General features: G+C 42.1%; 1 protein-coding gene across 1 annotated transcript in view; it reads left to right on the top strand.

Moving 5' to 3' along the window:
• epha6 (eph receptor A6) overlaps nt 1-20,650 on the top strand; it is a 176,402-nt gene that overhangs the window by 93,562 nt on the left and 62,190 nt on the right. Inside the window, exons 4-5 of the mRNA XM_037109449.1 lie at nt 2,474-2,629; nt 6,997-7,332. Coding sequence (XP_036965344.1) covers nt 2,474-2,629; nt 6,997-7,332 — 492 coding nt within the window. The remainder of the gene's footprint in view (nt 1-2,473; nt 2,630-6,996; nt 7,333-20,650) is intronic.

The following is a 20,650-nucleotide window of genomic DNA, read 5'->3' as shown; positions in this document are numbered from 1 at the left end:
TCTCTTCGACATAGACGTGCTGAAGAGGTTGAGAAAATGCTGATAAATGTCCGTTAGGAGTGTGGTGTCTTTGCGAACCCCTTTAAGATGCAGAGGTTTTTTTTATGTATATATATATAAAAGAAGCTGTTCATGCCTGAGTCTGTTTGAAGCATTTTAAACATGTCATAATTTATCAATCACGCCCCCACACTGAAGGAGACGCTCCCGTCTGCTATCTCCCTCAGCCAAAGCAGACGTTACACATTTTCATGCTATGGCGGTGCGAAATTCACAACGCACACATTCTTGGCCGACGTTTCCTCCTCATTCCGTGAATTTTAATACACAGAACTTGGATTTGATGGCAGTTTGTGTGTTTTTGTGCAAATGCGAATCCGACAGCAAGCCTCTTCATTACACGCTTTCATACACACAGCTCCTGGAATAAGTTCAGCAGTCAGCGCTGGATTAGAACAAAAACAGACTCATTCTGGCAACATTTTCCATGCACCAAAACCAACGTGTTCAAAAAGTGCTCTCTCTCTCTCTCTTAGGAGGGAATGCAGAGATTCATAGCTTCAGACATATTCTTTCTGACTTTTCTTTCTCACTTTAAATGTTATGATAATCTTTCTAAATTGATATGTTCCTTTCACAGCTGATACTTTGACTTGTCACAGTGTGAAACTCCCAGGCGTGACAAATAATTTTACACGTTGGCTTTGTTAAAAATGTCTTCTTTGAATAAGATGTGATAAACATATGTTTAGTAATTTGGCCTCAGGCTAAACAAAGTGACATTCAGTGGAAATATAAACTGATAGAAAGACAAAACTTCTGCTTAAAAGTAGAGAGAAACAAAAGAAAATGAAAAAGTGGTCAGAACGGTATTTTCTTCCCCTCATAGGCCAGTCAGTCTTTTTTTTTTAAAAAAAAGAATACAGCCGTAAAATGCCTTGTGTGCATACATGTCTGTTTGTCTCATGCAGCCTCTACAGGTGCAGAGTGTATTTGCGGTCCCATTTCAATGTGCTTTATATTTAGCTATTTGTTTATACAGGGCAGATTTGGCACGTGGCACTCATACGCAGGTGTTTCCACTGTTACTGGCCTCTCGTCCTGACTGCAGGCAGAGTTCATTCACAGCGTCACGCATCTCGACAGATCAGAGTTATTTGCATTATATGTATGTATGTATTATATTATGTATCAGACGGCTGTTTATAATCATATTGATGCTGTTGCAGTGGATTGTGATTGAGATTGCGACCCACGATGCATCCCGGACAATGACAAAGTAAAAGTTTTTTTGCTCTAAATTACATAAGAACATAATCGGCATCAGTAAACAGCGATGTGTCACTTGTTTCTACACTGTGTAGCATCAGTGTCATCAACACATGACAAAATGTGTTGTTTTTTTTGTTACACTCACAAACTGTGATGCCAATTTCTACATAATGTCCCTGAATGTTTCAAAGGCCTTTTATCACAAAGTTTTATAGAAGGAAAAGCTATTAAACCACCATTTATTTGAACATTTAAGTCTGTATTTTTCCTTCTGCAACATTTAAAATGTCCTCTGAGAAAAAAGCTTATTTCATTTTTTGTGTTTGTTCGGCCAAATTCTGTGAGCATCGTCGTTTCTTCTGAAGCAATTTTTCAGAATTCTCTGATGCTATGTTTTTTTTGTTTTGTTTTGTTTTTCTATTGAAGCCTTGGAAGACTGGAAATCCAAAATATAAATCAAAAAGATTTAAAAAAAAAAAAAAAAAAACATCTACTCATGTTCTCTTTTCAAATGAAACTTGGAATTCATAAAACAGTTTAAAATGTACTTTTATGAATAAACCATTGAACCACAGTAAAGATCCAACAGTCTATAAAACTACGACAAATACATAAATGTAAAACCCTTCAGCTTTTCATTACATTACCCCTCAGCTTTGATTATTTATTAAGCGATACACCTCATCATCAGTATCCTCAATATTAACCCTGAAAAATGTGTTGCATTGTGTTTTGATTCCACCTGAGAAAAGGAAGCATGAACCCCTTCATAGAGAACACACACACAAGTGAGGTCATGAATATACAGCGTGTGTCCGTCAAGCTCTAAATCATACTTCTGAATACTTTGTGTAAAAGTTCTCGGCAGAGCAGATGGTCTCATTATATTTGAGTGAACCTTGCTGCATCTATTTCCATATTTGAAAGAAAACCTGATTTTAATGAACGTGTTAAAAGTCGCTAATGCTCTGAGATATGAATTTCTGATAAACACCAGACATAGTTAGCATAACTGATGATGCTAAACTCATGAATATCGTTGGCAGATGACTCGAACGCCTCCCGCTGATTGACGTTATGGCGGCGATGAATGTTTCCCCTGCGTCCTCGTGTACATCATGCGTATGTGTTTTCAGTGTGATATTTTTACCTGTGCGCCCGCTTCTCATATCCTGTCATACTGTCTCTCTGTCATCCCCAGCGTGCCACCCGGGTTTCTACAAGGCGTACGCTGGAAACATCAAGTGCTCAAAGTGTCCTCCGCACAGCTTCAGCTACGGAGAGGGAGCTGCTATCTGCCGCTGTGAGAAGGGCTTCTTCAGGGCCGAGAAGGATCCTCCGACCATGGCTTGTACACGTGAGTATGGGAGCGAACAAGGCTCACTCATTAACCACATAGATGTACAGGGCCTTCACCCAGCGTGGTAGAGTTATTGCTTTATCTCTGGAGCCCGGTGGATTACTTCAGCCGTCTCTCAGAACCCGCCGCGCCTTTAAACCCCGTCTCGTCTCCAGGACTTATCTGGCGCGAAACTGTACATTAGAGAGCCTCTGGATGAATTACACGGCTTTTGTTCAGCTGCCTCGTCCTCATTGATGATTCACCGACTGTCATTACGACTTCATATTTGCATTAAATTACAGTTTAACCGGACTAATTCTCCTTTAATTAAAAAGCCATTTAGCTGTCAGTGAGATAGACGGGGGCCACGACTGAGAGCTCTACAGGGCGGAAGAGTGTATTTGTCTTTTATGGCAAGACGGAGCCAAGTCGCGGTGGAGAGGCTGTGGGGTTTACAGTTGGCTGCAGGATGCAGTGTTTGCAGAGGAAATCTTCAGAAAGGCTCTTCATACAAGGTTTTCATCTCCAAATTTACACTCGCATGATGCAACGCCCACTCACTGAAATCCACACTATCAAATCTACAGTCTCTGCAGTGGAAAAGTCGTCTCTTACTGTTAGATAGCTACTGGAGCAGTTAATCCATTAATTTACTGGTTAATAGCAGTGGTGGTTGGATCCCAACCTGTGGCCTCGTGCCTCTCGATCGTTCACCCATTTCCTGAAATGTTAAAAAATAAGGTTTAGTTATGCTAACCACAAAAGACAACCAGGAGATCTATAGCCCCTTAAACTCCTATAAACCTCTAAATGTTAAGAAAAAAGATACCAGACCAATAAACAGGCCTGAGTATATCTCAGCATATTGCATTTTGAGGATTGCTCTGAACTAAGATGTGATTGTTGAGTTTTACTGCCAGGCCCTCGAATACTTGTACTTTTGGCTGAGCTTTTGGCTGAGCTGGCCACCGACCATTAGCATCACTATTTGACTCATCGGTGCCTTGTTCAAGGGGCTTCTCAAAACACGTTCAAAGGCCACGTTTCCTCCCTGTACAAGCATGCACTGTGTATAAATGCTTGTGCAGGTGTTATAACTCAGCTCAACTAGGAGGAGGAGAGTACACTACATGGGTGCCTGGTTATGCGTTAAAATGCAGGAGCAACCTTGGGAACATTAATAATTGGCAAGGCGGACCAGGCGTCCCACAACAGAAAAAAAAAAGTTGTAATTTAAAACAAATTCATGAAGCAGCCACCAGCAGTAGCCTGGATTAGTTAGACTGAAGGCGCTGCGCAAAACCAAGAACACATAATGAACACTGTAGAGTAAAACTGGGTGGATCAGGACAGGAAATGATACAAGGAGAGGAATGACAAGAAACACAGAGGGTAAATCCTATGTTGCATGTGAAAAACATGCAGAATTATGCTTATGCATGTGTGTTTACCCTCCACTACATCATCACACATTAAAGTCAGTGATGCAAATGCCAGTGCTGAATAACCACGTTAGACTTAAAAGACTCAGCAACTCCTTTGCAAATGTCCCGTCACTATAATCAAATCCTGTAACACTAAACTTTATCTGACAAGTATTATACAAAGGAGTTATCCACATGTAATGCATTATTTGTTAATTAATGTCTTGTTTTTTTTCTCACTGACACAATGTGACAGAAATACATAAATTATATTCTCTACTAGAACTTGTATAACAGAATTTAATGTTATATGTATTTGAAAAACAAGTTTTAATGTTCAGTGTTTTAGGGAAATAGATTTGTTGAGTGACACGCAAATCAATTCAACATCACTATGCCGGTACAATCATACTTTTGGCTAGTTTAAAGGATATGTTTGCCCAACAGATGAAACTCCAGTCATCATTTATATCGCCCTTTTATGCGGATGGAATGTCAGGTGAAATATTGTCACACAATAATTCTGGAGCTTTACAGAAAAGCTGTGTTGCAGTTTACACTCTCAGCGTGCGGTCAAGAGACTCTCACGGAGCCACACTTTTCTTATGTAAAGTTTTTTTCAGCCCACAGTCAGCGTCGAGCTAAGTGGCATGTTTCTCACCTTCATAAACAGTCGTCTGGAAACACACTCCTGTGTGGATCGACAGATTGTGATTAACAGCCGCAGAACACTGCAGCAAGCGATCGGTGACGGGTTTGACAGAGGCAACTCAGCGGGAGGTCAGAAAAATCTGTGACTTTTTTAATTGCTTGTTTTTGGCTGTCGCTGAAACAAGTCGAATACCACTGTTATAGGCTGCTGAAATATAATCACCTGTCTGCAGGGACTGTGAGGTGATCAGTTCACTTTTAATAAGACATAAAGTGGGGTAACAAAAACGCAGCATCGCTCCCCCCTAACTGAATAATGGCGATGCGTTTGCTCCACTCGGGCGCCTGTGTAGACTATCACATCTATCCTAACAAGCTGGGAGCTCTGTTTACCCACATAATGCATTTTAATCAGGAGCTCGTAGGCCAGAGCATAAACCATTTGCTTGATGTCTAAGTAAAAAAAGAAGAAAATGGAGATTAAAGAGTTGGGGCTTGAGAGGAAGACAAAGGTAGAGAGCGAGAAAGAGGGGATGTCACAGAGCAGAGATAAAGGTGGAGAGGGAAGGTGTAAAGACTGGATGGAGGAGACAGTGAAGAGAGAAAGGGAGGAGGGTGCTGATACCAATCTCCCCCTAGAGGAGAATAGAGGCTGATTGATGGCAGTGGGGTTGCTCCGCGGGAGGGGAGGTGGGTGGATTCTCCTCGATGGAGAGAATAGAGGAGGTGAGATAATGGCCGATAGAGGCAGGAGGAGATAAAGAGGGAGAGAATGGACATACGCTGACAGGAGTGGAGGATGAGGAGGAGAAGGAGGAGCTTCCGTGTCTGCAGAGTTTTTTTTTGTTTTTTTTTTCTTTTTAGCAAAGGTATGCAGGGAGCGGGATGGAGGGATGGTGAAGGAGAGGGGAAACATCCCATTGTCTAGGCAGACAGTGAGCTTGGCAGGACGGGAGTGTTCAAATCCCTCAGGCCTTTTAACTCCACCCTGTTGACAGCTGGCTGCCTGCTTCAGCAAAACAAACACACACCATCCACAAAGCACAAAAGTGAAATTTAAGGGAGGTGAAACAACTGTGCTAGCAAGGAATATGCTATGGAGGAGTTATGTGGAACAGCGGTAATGTGTGATATTTAAAAGTTTTTTGGGTCGTGCGTTGCTATAGAATAACGACACCGTCCACGTTTGGATTGGCTCCCTTTTAAACCTCGTTTTCACCGCCCGATTCTGTCAGCAACCGGGCACAAAGTCTCCTGGGAAAATATCAAGGCCTTTTCCATCTGCATTCACATCTCCATTATAGACCAAAGTAATAAGTAAACTCAAAGTTGTTACCCTGTTACGGAAAGCAATTTGGTTTTTCTTTGTGGCACCAAGAACAATACACCCGGGAAAAGTATGGGTGCACTACGTAGTGTTGTAGTGTCATGACAAAATCAACTGAGTAAACAAACTTTCCTCAAAGCACAGAACAATTTCATACTGTTTTTCTTTGTTTGTATTTGCTGGACCCTTCTAAGTAGCCACCTTCCTAGCTTCAAACAGCACTCTGGGGATCTTATTCCCCTCTGAGCACGGCTTATTTATTCAGTTATGGAAATACATCAAATAACTCTCTCTGAGTCTGAACGATGACCTAATTAATACTGTTATTTAAAACTTTCTGAGTTTGAAGTTTTCTTTTCCAGAACTGCGGAGCGCGCCTCGACGTAACAATTTGCAATTAACTGTGTGAAACTCAGTTGTAAATTCTTTAGCTATAGATCAACCGACTGTGGTAGACTTTGGAAAGTGCCCGTCTTGGATGCCCTTATGGATAAAATACAGTGACTGATGAAAACTTATAGGCTCGGTGCCACTGGGGAGCAGGGAGGTTGTAGAAAAGCAGGTCTGCAAGACAGGATGCCTGAATTTCAATTTTAGATTGAGAATTTTGTGTCTGAACTTTTGAAGCATTGGAAAGCAGAAAATTACAAGGTGAGGGCACATCAGTGTAGAGCTATCAATAAAGGCAGATTGTGAAAGAAAACATTTTCCTCATTTATCCTTTGGCAGAGCTTCAGTTGGGTCAAAAAAACTTGGGCCTGTTGGAAAAGACAACCACTGCTGTCTTAAGAATCCTTTTCAAGATATTGCTAATAGGCACTGAGTTAATGATACATGGATAAGCGTCAGACTCCAAGCCTGTGACCTGAGGTTGAAGCCTGATGTCTGGTGCAAAGTCAACACCAACAATCACACATGAACCTTCCCTTCATGAAGTCAGCTAAAAGTTACAAAATGATTTATGTATTCGTTCGTTTCAGGCCCTCCGTCTCCTCCCCGCAACCCGATGTTCAACCTGAACGACACCTGTCTGATGCTGGAGTGGTTGCCGCCCAGCGACACCGGAGGCCGCCGCGATCTCACCTACAACGTCCAGTGCAAGCGCTGCGGCCCCGAGCCCAACCACTGCCAGCTCTGCGAGGAGGATCTCCGTTTCCTGCCGCGACCTCTGGGCCTGACCAACGCCACCGTCACCGTCATGGAGTTCTCAGCGCACGCCAACTACACCTTTGAGATCGAGTCCCTAAACGGAGTTTCTGACATGAGCTCCTTCCCTCGCCAAGTGGCCATCATCACCGTCAGCACTGATCAGGGTGGTGAGTGTGGATTATTTGAATTTCTCTTGATGTTTACAGTTACTTACAGTAACTGAATGTATTTTAACATCAGGTGAGGTAAGTCTAAGCTCTTTTACCTTCAAACCTCTCTGAGTTTGTAATCTTTTCCGGCTCTTTCACACCACTATCTTAATCATCTGAGGTGTCCATACATGTGTTATCAACATGCCACATCTGTACATATGGGAGAAGATGTTGTTGGATTCACACAGACAGTCCGGTTCAGTCCGTCATAACACCGCTGCTGAGTGATGAACACGAACACATCGCCACCTCTCTCATCTCCTTGTGCCGGCAGAATAACTGAAATGCTAAACAGATTTTTAGTGAAGACTGATGGAAGTTAGGCCAAGAGCCAGCGAGCACCTCATTATTTTTGGCAGGAACAGCGCTACCATATGGCAAGAGCATTTCATGTTTGATTTCATGACTCATGAACCCTGAAGGATAATTAATTGTTTCCCTGGATCTGCAGCACAGACTACAGAAGTGTTAAGGAACCATCGCAGATTTTTAAAGGGTACCCCGGGGAGTTTTTAACCACTATCAGCAGTGTGGAGCAATGTTTGTGTGAGGGGGTGAATGTTTGTTTGGCCCAGAATAGATCCCAGTAACTTTTGATCCAGATAAAGGGACAGCTAGATTGTTTCTTTAACATTGTGAGAGGCATGAGTGAGAGTCTATGAATGAGTACAATAGGGTAACACAGGGTGAACTGCTGGGCCTTGGCGGAGGTATGCGCTTTACTGAGTGCCATTCTAGTTGATCAGCATGACTCCAGTGAAATGTGTCACACTTTAATCCTTGGACCCCCTATTTCAAGTCAGGAACTATTCTCTAAAATTCATAACCATAATCCAGTCTCGTCTTTCACTGTATTCTTTGAGTCCTTTTGTAAAGTGAAAGTTTGCGTACTTTGCTAACTACCCAATCTTTCCTGTCGTTGTGGTATGTACCCTGAGATGCAGTAGAGAACGACAGGGCCTGTATTTGTGTCAGAATAACATTACAGTTAATATTCCTCTAGTGCTTTCATTGTTTAGCTTAACTGCAGCTCTAAGCCAAGGAGAGAGGCTGTCTCTACCTACCTATCTGCTCCGAATAAGGTTTTTTTTTTTTTTTTTTTTTTCTATGCTGAAAGGCCCGGTATTTCCTCCGGGACGTGGTTTGATGCGAGAAACGTTTATGCTTTTAATTTGTGATTTGCAAACACTGTGCTTTCTGTTTTTCTACCTCCTCCCTCTCCTATCGTCCCCTGACTCTTCCCCCTCTTTTTTCTATTCAGTGTCTCTCTCTCTCTCTCTCTCTCTCTCTCTCTCTCCCCTCTTTCCAAACATTTTTCTTTCTTCTTCCTTCTCTCCTCCCTTCTTCCCCTCCATCCCCGTGTTGCTGTGGGAGTCTGGGAGAAATACATTTTCTCATACAGCCAAAACACATTAAATGCATTATTCTCTGTCACTGGGGACAGCTCAAGCCTTTACAGGTAACTCAATGGTACACGCAGCCTTTTTATTTCATTAGGATGCCCAGTTTAGCACATAGTCATGGCAGGTCCCCGAGCTGTACACAAGACCCATTTCATCACTAATACACCCAGCTGCAGCTCTTTAAAATGCTCAAGGGGGGAAGGAAATTCCTGGCCATCAGCCAGCCATAAACAGCCTGATGATGTATTTCACCAATATCACCTTGACAGAAACCGGAGTTTGGTTAGTGTCATTCAGGTGCCATTCGATTGAGGGTTGTTGATCACATACCTGGTTGTAAATTTGTGTGTGTGTTTAATTTACATGGCTAGTGGGGGTTGTAGATCCTTTTCTTTAGTGTAAGTAAAAATACCATGGTTAAAAATAGACATGCTTTTTGTTTTAACATGTCATTTTGCAGTCACGATTGCCGACGGGCACGAAATCTTCCGGGACAACGAAGGCTGACTGGCGATGTAGTAAGGCTGGCAGCTTGGCACCATTTCTATCTGCTTTCAAGTTTCATCGCAGACTAAATGAAACAATAAACTCACACTCCTGTGTTGGTAGTACAGAAACAACCCAGTTGCCAATACCTCTTGGAAATAGTACAAAAGTAAACTTAACACATTGTGCTCTTTAAGCTCTTTATATGTTTTGAATGTAAAATCTTATTCAGAGAAGTTATTAGCAACTAAATCTGTAAATATGTCTTTCTTAAATGCAGTGACCAAACAAATCCTTCTTGAGCCAGTTCAACACTATCACACATGAACATATGGTAGATCTGTTTTTATTATGAGAAGTCATACATAAAGAAAAACCCCGATCTCTTGAGAAAGGTGCACATTTCACATTATCAGTGTCCATGTGTTGAAATTAAATCCACACAAAGCCAATCACTTGTGATTGTATGACATTAACATGTGGAAATCATTCTTCATACATGAGAAAAGCCAATCACTGTGACATTATTTACTTTCTTTCACATAAAAAACATATTTTACATGCAAAAATAGCCAATTTCATGAGAACACACTCCGTTTACACAATAAATTGTGATTTTAACAGGTGAAAAGGCATGTTTGACATTTCGTGAGTGAAGCCCTTCACCTTCTCAGTTTTTGTATGTTACAAAACAAACTGGATGTGGAACCATCGCACCACTGAACTCAGTGACTCAATCTCCCTCTATTGTGAAGAAGTGCAGCTTTGCCCCAGAGTGCTCGTTGCTGAGATCATTAAGAACCACTGAAGAGCCGACCGCTCGACTCACCTAGGGCTATGGTTCCTGTACATCCTCGACACTTCCTCTGCATACAGAACTGCTTCCCACGAGCAGAATTGTTCTTGTCCTTGTGTCAAACATTCCGTCCTTGTTGTTTTTGGCCAGATGCTGTGTTACAGTTTTGTCGACTACAAGTACCAGTTTATGTTTTGTTGTGTTGGTTCAGGTTCTTTCATCTCCAATTCATTCTTGTTGCTGCTTTTTTTTTTAATGATACAGTGTACTGGATAACTCTGGTCTCCACATTTCCAACCTTGATTCTTTGTGTAAGAATGTTACACACCGTACAGTCTAACTTCTTACTTTCACACCTCAGCTAGGAGCTAATTTCAAAGGATTTGGGACTGAGGTGTTGATTAACATATAAGACCTGCTGTTTCTGTTGTGGATGGAGGCGGATGATGCACGCATACAGATTGCCCACACAGCACCAATTACTCCACTTGAAAGTCATTGTTTCCAGCTTTTAATATTCTTATTTTTGTTTTTACCATATTGCACTTTTTTCCATATAGAGTTTACATATAATTATTTACAGATTCTTTTTATGATTGTTATTATTATTATTATGTTAATTTTCAGGAAGTGCCAGTGTTAAATCATTTTTGAATGTCTCTCTTTGGTCAGATCTTGAGTAAGCCAGTGGATAGAGATTGTTTGCTGTGTGGCGAAGTTACAGGAAAGGGAGAAACAGAAATCTTAATCTTGCAATAAAATCTCACAGCTGTGCTTTACAAGAGTACTATATGGATTAAAGTATTATAATACTATCAACACCAGTGGAACTGTATAGGCATATGGAAAGGCAGTGATGAGCTTAGTTTTATACCGCAAATCCTAAATTAGACACCTTCTCCCAGCATTGTTTCAGCTAGAGAAAGAATTCAGCCACCTCCCCGGTCAGCGCTCCCTTACTTCAGAGGAACCGGCTTGTTGCTGGACAGTCGCTGGTGTGAACACCAGCATTTGAGGGGGGAAATGAACCAGACCAGTGAGTCAAACTACACGAAACCATGTGATGTAAAAACAGACACACAGCTGCTCAAATGTAGACGTAACAGTCCAGTGAAACCTGTTCATAACAAGGACAACTTTCCCACTCTGTCACCCAAACTGCTAGAACATCCACAGTGTGCCTGCAGATGGAGGCACCTTTTTTCCATCTTAATCATTCTGTGCAATTAATGTGAAAAACATTTATTTAAACAAAACTGTTGCTGTAAAACTCAAAAGTCATACTTGAGCTAGCTAATCTAAAGATATTGCTAAATCATCCATATACTTGAAAAAAGTCTTGAACTGATTGATATTAAATGTACTTAAGTACATATACTGTACACATACATATACAAACATTTGAGTAAATGTACATATAAAGTACTTCAGATCTATCATGCTTCATACTTTCACTCCGCTACATTTTCCAGGAACATTACACTTTTACTACACTATATTTATTCAGTTACTTCAGTTACTAGTTACTTTACAGATTAAATGTGGCATCAGAGCCAAAAAACACAGATTCTGATGATCAGAAATATGTTGAATCTGACAACTCAGTATAGTGTAGTATACAGTGTAATATACATGTAAGTGTGTGTATACTTTTACTTATACTTTTGATACCTAAGAACATTTAATATCAGATACTTTTACCCAAATACTATTTGTATGGTTGACTTTTCAGTATCTTTAGTTTAACTCAAGTATGACTGCTACTTGTAACAACACTGTTAAAGTCCTGCACACGCCAGCAGCTGTAAGATGACTCTGAACACAGGATGAAGTCATTAAACCTTTTTTAAATAAAACACATTAAAGTGTTGATGAGGTCAGCGTATTCACTCACCTCATAGATAATCATGCAAACCCTCTCAGGAAAGGCAAACTTGCTTTTCCTGCTTTTCCGGTTTTCCTGCGACTGCAGTGATATGCATACATACAAACTCCACCGCACATACGCATTCCGAGACACATCGATGTAAACCTCTCTCCGTGATTGGATTGTCTGGGGAGGAAGCACAGGAAATTCGTACGCCATTAGCATAGCGTCGCCATCAGCAGAAATGAGAGATGTGAATTTTTCTGTGTGTTGTGAGGAATATTTAGAGTCTCCTGTATTAATGGACGCTCGCCATAGATAGATTAGACTTTGTCATTAAAATGCAGATGGCCGTTTTGGTAAATGCTTTGTGCCGGTGAGGTTAATATGTGATTTGCCGTGCCTATGATGGGCCGGCATGGGAACACACGCATGCACACGCACACACACACACACACACACACACACACACACACAAACAGCACTGTACATATGCACGGGTGGCGTAGAAAAGCTAAAGCCTATGATAATTTCCTGTCAGGCGTAACCTTTTCAATATTTTGTGATTCATACAGCGAAGCTCATCTGATGTATGCATGAGCATCAATCTTCCAAACGCACACACACACGCACACAGACTGACACTCTGTGTGTGGAGAATTATAAAGAATAAGGATTAACAGCAGGGGAGTGTCTTGGCCTGGAGTAAATCCCCTCATATTTGGAGAAATGGGAAGGAAAGAGTCAGGGGAAATTATGTGTGCATTTGCGGTCGCCGGAGTCGGCACCAGGAATGTGGCGCTGGCGTGATCTGGCAGACTTAGAGGTTCACTGTGAGCTTTAGTGACGGAAAGGTTCACATTCACCAGAGGGGTCTCAATAGAAACTGTGAGGTCCATCAACAGCATGCTGAAACGGGAGAAATCACAACCTCCCACAAGCTGCACCTAAGAAAAAAACCTCCTGATTTTCCCCAATCTACCACATATTCACTCTTTTCCCAAACATCTCACAAAAGGCGTAATTGCCCAAGTGCTGCCTTGCTCAAGGGAGACTTGGGTGCCACCCCCAAAGTAGGTGACTGGGTCAGAAAGGAGAGAAAAGAGCCGGAGGCAGCTGGAGGACAAGTAGCAGCTGGATGAGGATGTGGAAGGTTAAGTGAACAGAAGAGAAGTGAAATGAGGGAGTAAGCCTGAGAGGTAAATAGACAGAGAGAGAGACAGAGAGAAAGAGAGAGAGAGACAGAGAGAGAGACAGAGAGAGAGAGAGAGAGAAAGAGAGAGAGAGAGAGAGAGAGAGAGAGATGCTGTGAATGTGGAGAGCTGAGAGAAGAGCCGGACAGAGACGGATGAAGTGACGGAGGAAAAGAAGAGGGTGAGAGAACAGAGAAAATGAGAAGCGCAGTACGAGAAGATGATTGAGTGAGAAAGGGATCGAGAGAGCACAGAAGTGGGTGACAGGATGAAAAAGAGGGTAAATTAGCCGACAAGAAATGTGGGCAGAGGATAAAGAGAGAGCGCTGGGAAGAGATGCGGACACACAGACAGCTGGGCACTTGTGTATGAACACTGTGAGAACTTAAAAAAAAAAAAAAAACCTGGAATCGCTCGCCTCGATTGGATGTTTGATTCAAGCCACCGTCCCAACCATAGCAAGTTATTAACTTCAATTATTGATATTCAGTCAGAATGTACTTACACCAAAAGAAGTACACAGACTCCAGACTCTTTCTGTCACCTTGGCCTTGTAAGTCCTTCTCCCTGCACTGCTTGAAAAGTAGAACCATACTTCAGCGTGATGCAGGTCATGAAAGCACCGCCCCACAGATGCATCAACACCTCTTTGAAAGAAACAGAATGAATATTGTTTCAAATGTGCCTTACATTTTATTCTACCACGAGGAGTCTCGTTTTCTGACCACTGATTGTCTTCGTTAAGAAGAAGAAGAAATGCTACTAGTTTATTATGACACCAAAAAGCATGCATTGCATCAAAAAAATGCCCAGAATCCTTTTTCTAAACTAAAGTTACATGAACTGGAACTGTGACTTCTAATACATATACCTTGGAGTCTGTCTAGACCAAGCATAAAGGCCGAAATCTCCTAATGCCCCAACATCCCAAATCGATTTAAAAAAAACACTTTATTTCAACCTTTTACACATGTTGCTAAAGACCCACTTCAGACAGGGGTGCATGCTAACTTTCTTAGCTTTGCAGCTACAGTAAAGAGTTCAACTTTTTAAAAAGGTTTTGATGGCTTATTTTTAAGACTGATGATAGATTAAATGTGACTGTTACAATACAACAAATCTGCACTTCATTTTTAAGTTGAATTTAATTTTTGGTCTTTGAGTTCCTTCATTAGGAGGAAATATAGGCTTGGTTTCTGCCTCCTACATATTCTGGTTTGGTGTAGTTGGTAGCCTGACAGTTTTCCTTATTTTGAGAAGATCTTGGAGTACATTAAAAACAAAAAGTTTGAAATCCATTATGTAGCAGATGTGAAAAGTGAGACCTCTCCCATCCCTCTCGATTTCCTGTAAAAGCCTGTGGAGGTATCGCTGGAGTTGTTTAACGCTGCTGGACTGTGGATTTCTTTGTGAGGGACTTGAGATGGATTTTCCACCGAAGTCCAAAGGATGTGACTTTATGCACCTCTCAGCCAACAGAGAGTAAGGGCAGCTAACCTTAAAGTAACAACCGGCTTCCACTTTGACGGAGCCTCTTTAAGTTGACTGAAAAGTTCAAGTTAGCCCCTTATTTTCATTCAGTGTGTGTGTGTGTGTGTGTGTGTGTGTGTGTGTGTGTGTGTGTGTGTGTGTGTTTGCTATACATGTGTATTTCTGTAAATGAAACCAGGATGAAATCTGACATTTAAAGCAATGCTGCGTTTACGGACAGACAGGGCAGTTTCAGAAATGATCGCGCGGTTTCATAACGCTGTCTCGGAAATAAGCGGTGAGAGGGGGTGGACAGGTGGATGACTACAGAAAGGGGAAAAAAGGAGGAGAAGGAAGAGGAAGAAGAGGAGGAGGAGAGGAAATGGCCTAGAAACAGGAGAGTTGCTTTAATCACAGGAAGCAGCTGGGTAATTGTGTATGTCACTGAAAGCAATCAGAGACGGATCGGCTCCTCGGTTGCGGGCGACACATCAGAAACATTCTTGCAGCAAACTTGAGAGACTCTAATCAGACAGTCTTTTGTAGATGAAAAGCCGGTGGGTTAAAACTAACAATCTCGGATCTGCATGATGATACGGAACAACGTGGGAGGAGTGCTGCTCATTGACTTGGCATTGACTGCGAGTGTCCAGATCAGTTTCATGTGTTTCACTCACCTGGAGGGGGGGATGTGGAATCTGTGCAGCCTGAGATGCATCAACAAAACCGGAGTTTGTCTGAGAGCGAGCTCATGGCTTCAGGGTTAGTGTGATTATTGTAATACAGCTGAATGAAAGCACATGATCAAGCCTGTACATAGCTGCCGTACTGCTTTGCTTTGGCTTTAACCATCAGTGCCTTTGTCATCTTCATCCATCGCCTACTGCAGACCCGTTAACGGTGCAAACCACGCGGATATGCCGACGCCGTGCATAATCTAAGACTTCGACAAAATCTAAATTGATTTGAGAATGTGCTTACCTGGCAATGCGAGCTTGCCACACCTTGCACACACAGAGTTTTGGAGTTAATGGTGTGCAGATCAGCGTGACGTAATGAGGGATTAATGAAAGTGATGATTCGGTGATAAAGCTGAAGATGTCGGTGCAAAAGGCGCAGGGATGTGACCCGTTACAGCAAACCTTACCCACACTGTGTGGCTCATATTGTATTTATCAGTATCATCTGCAGTATCATGAAGATTTATTATTTTAGTGTCATGGCAACTTTGATCACTGTGAAATACAACAAGTACAAGTTTTCACAAAGATTAGTTAAACACATATGAGTCAAAAACTTGTCCAGTCAAAAGTATATTTAAAAACATCTTGAAATGAATTCAGTTGATTTATTGAGCCTTGACTGATCTCCTGCATTCTTTGATTTTGAATAGAATATGGGTTTGCTGATATTAAAATAAAGATCTTTTCACCAAGTGTTTTTTGCACCTAAACCAAACTAGATCATGAGCGAAGCACTGTCACAAGATCAAAATAAAAAACGAACCTAAAGAAACAACACATCCGTGATTTTAACATTTATTATGTTAAGATGGAATATGTTCAAATAGATTAGTTTATATGGATTAGTTTTTAAAAAGTTGATCTTTATATAGTTCATAAGACGGGCACATTTTTAAAAATATACAAATAATCAAATCTAACAGTTTAAGTCATGCCAGAGAATCTTGTTTTGAAATAAATGATTATTGTCACTGACCGTCAAACACCAAGATATGTCAAACCTTGATAGAATCAAGTATGTAAAATTGTCCAAGTCACATCGCGTACAGGAGAACCTCTGGCCCACCTTGATCTGCGATGGCCCTCTGCCACGCCGGGGGCCGGCACCAGCGTGATTATGCAGCAGTGGCTGTAAATGAATAGTGTGTGTTAAACTCCTGGCCTTTCTCAGCCACCGTACCCCTCCCAGGCAGCCCTCTCCCGGCATCGCGCCACGCTCTAACTAACTATGACAAATTAGCCCCACACTTAATTACTAGCCTGGGAAAATCACAATGATGTTTATTAGGCGCGGCATCACAAAGCGGTGTGTCCGTGCCCCGAGACCAAAGCGTCGTGCCGGAGAAACACTAATAATAACAACAGCTATACAAATTGGCTGGGTGAAATGACCAGGGGCCCCCGAGGCACCGGCCGGCGTGGAGTGAGAGGGAGGGAAGGTGACTTTCTGCGGATGAATCAATACCGTTCTCCGCCGCGCTGCTGTGCCGAGCTCCGGCTACCGTTGTGGATATGCCTGGAATCTACCCCGTGTGTGCGAGTGTGTGTGTGTTTATGTCAGCGGGTTAGATTTAGCTGCGGCCCTTACTCCATTATGGGTTAATAGGAAAAAGGAGCGGCTGATGAAAAATGCTGAATATATCACATTAGAGGAGAAGTTTTTTTCCCCTCCCTTGACATACAGTTTTATGGGCATGTGTATCTTGGGGGTCTTCTGTCTGATAAAGATTAAGTACGTATGTATATATGTGTGTGTGCGACCACAGCTGGGCTGGTGGCACGGCCTTGTGGAGAGAGCAGTCGTAAATAGATCCTCCATGCTCGCCAGCTTATTAACACTTGATTTATCCGCCTCTCTGTAAGGAATGTGCGCCCTTGGTACCCGAGCCCAGAGATCGCCCCCAGGGGGCCCCAATTACCCGGTGCCGTGTGTGCGTGTACATGAAGGTGTGTGTCAAGGCGGCAGTTTGCTTCGGGTGTCGTGTGTGCGTGTGCACGAGTCCTATGTTGCCTTATACATCAATGGAACTATTCAGTATCAGGGTCATCTTCATCATCACTCACACACACTCACACACACTCGCACTGTTCCTCTGCCACCTGTGGAGGGAGATACAGGCGAGAAACAAAAGGGTGGGATAAATTTATTGGACAGCTTGCTGCCTCTCAGTGATTTATCAGAGTGTTTATCCCGCTGATGTGCCTTTATCTTTCCTTCTCCTCTCTTTCCCGCGTCTCTCCCTCATCTTTCTCTCCCTCCCGTACTTTTACATTAAGGCGATGTGTATGTGTGTATCTGAATTGAGCGTGTTCATCATAATAAGCACTGACACTATACAGCGTTATATTTTCCTACGCTAAGGCAGCTGCGTGGCATTGATTTACCAACGTTTAAAGGCTTTATCTCATTTTAGTCATAATGTTTGGCTTTTCTTCCCTCGCGCCTTTCAAGGATATGTTTCCTCTATAATCTTATCTATAAAACGTCATGTTGATCAGACGTGTGGTTTTATCTCCCCCCCCGTCTGATCTTTTTTGTCTTGTGAAAGGAGTGCTGCAATATGTCATATATTTCTCGCTATCTTATTCATCTTTTTTTCATCATCTTGTCATCATGTCAGCCCAGTTTGATTATTTAGTGTGAGGAAAGTGAGTGAGGCGATTGACATTTCTTTAAACCACAGATATGTTAAAACTTTACATTTCTGTATGATGGAACCTCACATTTCGTGAAGTTCAATCACTGACGTGATCTGGACAGATTTAGACACAAAAAATGACTTGGTAAACATTAGAAAACAATCATGTTTTGGCTCAGAATAACTGTGTATGTCGCACCAAACACAGCTTGAGATGTTCCGATTTCTCATTAAAAATATCCGATTTCTGTTACCCTCCACACAGCTGGAAACTGTCCTAAGATCTCCCTAAAATAACCAATAGTATCTGGCTTACAAATGTTGAAAAGCATTTTCACACTACAGTCATCAGTTTGGCAGCCCTATTACCCGTATCCCTGCCACCATCCCCTCCCCCTCCTGACAGTCAGGTCACAAACATGTCATTTTCCACAAATGTCTATTTTGTACTTAGGCTATGTCAAATGTAAACATATCAGTGGTTTGTAGACACGTTAATTAACCTTTTTTCCCTGGGAACTGGGTTGAAAGATGTTTTTTTTATGTAATGTTCTAGTTTTGTTCTGGTCTTTGCTGGGGGACATGTTCCACTTAAAAGTGCAATATGTAAGAATTGGCCACCTGTCAGACTCTTACCCCTACAAACAAGGGTCAACGTATCACCAGAGTAACCGCCTGCTGTACGGCTAACTGGACCTACTTGATAATGGCTGGTACAGTTAGCAGCAGCTAGTGGCCATATTAGCTGCCTCTGACTGCATCAGTAGCTCTGAGTGCTGGTGTAGTTCACTGGCAGGCTGTCACCTCCTGAAGTCCAAACTGGATAGGGACTAACTGGTTAGCACGCTAACTTAAAGAGATGTCTCTGCAACACGACATGTTGATGTCTTTGACATGACAGCGCAGTTGAATGTTTGGACATTAAACAGATTATATATTTATTTACTCATATCCTTCAGATGTTTTTTTTCAGTTTGATCACATTAAATATTTAAGGGAGTCTTGCTGTGTTGCATTGAACCCTCCCCCAACCACAGCAGTACGTGTTAATCTCAGCTCCGCACATCGTCTGTCAAGCAGTGCTTAAAGTGATCAGTGAAGTCAAGTGCAGGATTAAAAACTCACAATACTCCATGAAAGTGTTACCTGAGAGAAAATAATTGCTCTTTGCAGCATCAAGAGTTTGCGCCGAAACCTGTGAAACCAGCTTTACAGATCATCCCTGACTCCTAATTAACAATAATTTGTGAGGGTGGTTTCATACTTGAACATGGAACTAAATTTTCTGTTATAACATGGAGGTTTTTAGAGAATGTGATGAACAATGATTAGAAATCTGGTACCATATGCACAGTGTGAGAGATTACACCTCTGCACTGTTGCTGCTCAAAGGCAACGTCGACAAGCGGCTGCACACCTCCTACTCGCTTCAGGTTCAACCATTGAAACATCCACATGTCATTAATATAAATTCAAGCGATATAACCTCAATTAATTCATATTCATTTCAGCTCTGGTCCAGTATTGTGAAGAACTGTCATTCCAGAACAAAAAACAACTTATTCAATAATTACGTGTGAATCTATCATCACTCTCGCTTCTCAACAGCTAAAAAACATGTTAATTTGTTGGCCGTGTTCGTGATGATGCTTTGGGAAATGATGGAGAAATCACGTCTGCTCTAGTTTGCATCACCCTTTGCATTCTGAACCTGCCTGCTCCCACTGCACGGTGGAAGGTCGAGCACTCCTAACTGCATTGACCAGACACTTCATCTTTGCTCAATTGACAAAATTGATGCCTGTGCTATCAGCTGTACGCTAACCAGACTGTAGGCCACAAAACCGAAACAATGAGCTGAAAGAGCCTAAATGAGCTCTAGTGGAAGAGTAGAGTTGGGTGATGATTTCCAGTGAGGCTGTCACTTTGAACACACAAGTATCTGTAGTTAATGGGAGAATACTGATTATAGATGTCTTACTATTAGATGCCAAAATAATATTATTAATATGATAAATTATTGATGGATCAAGTTGAGTCTTGGACCTGATGTTGAACTCTCACCATTGCTCCTCAGGTTTTGAATCTAATCTGATGAACAGGAGGTAACCTTTATTTTCCCAGATCCATCTTTCCAACAGAAGAGCGATCTGCATGCTGTCGAAGTGTTAAGTGTTCAGCGTAACAACCCTCTAACTCCAGTGTTGTGGTTTGCATGTGGTCTTTTTCCGCCCTATCCACCCCCACGTGAGCGGCATCAGCACCCAGGGGTGACTGATCCCATCGCACACCCACCCACCACTTCCCTACGCAGGCCTCCCAGCAGTCCTCATCTCTCCAACTTCACGCTCGTTCTTTTCTCTCAAACACTGGTGATGAATACAGAAGCAGGGTTCAGCTGAGTTATTGGAAATAACGACGTGTTTAGCTGTTGTCGCTTTGTTCTCAAATTCATCTCAACATGAAGTACACAGAGGATGTTCCTCCGCTGTAGGTCGACCCTGCGTGTATACAGCGATGATTAAAAGACTAATCACTCTGGAACAGTGAGCTGCGCTGTCAGATGAAAGGGAGATGTACACAACTTATGGATGGTTAAATCTTTTATGATGTGAGTGTGTGTGTTTGGGATGTATTCTAGCTTGTAGGCATTTGAGCTCATGCGTATACAAGTTT

The sequence above is a fragment of the Acanthopagrus latus genome, chromosome 9 (assembly GCF_904848185.1).
Source record: "Acanthopagrus latus isolate v.2019 chromosome 9, fAcaLat1.1, whole genome shotgun sequence".
Taxonomy (NCBI): Eukaryota; Metazoa; Chordata; class Actinopteri; order Spariformes; family Sparidae; genus Acanthopagrus; species Acanthopagrus latus.
This window is presented reverse-complemented; position numbering and strand designations above follow the sequence as displayed.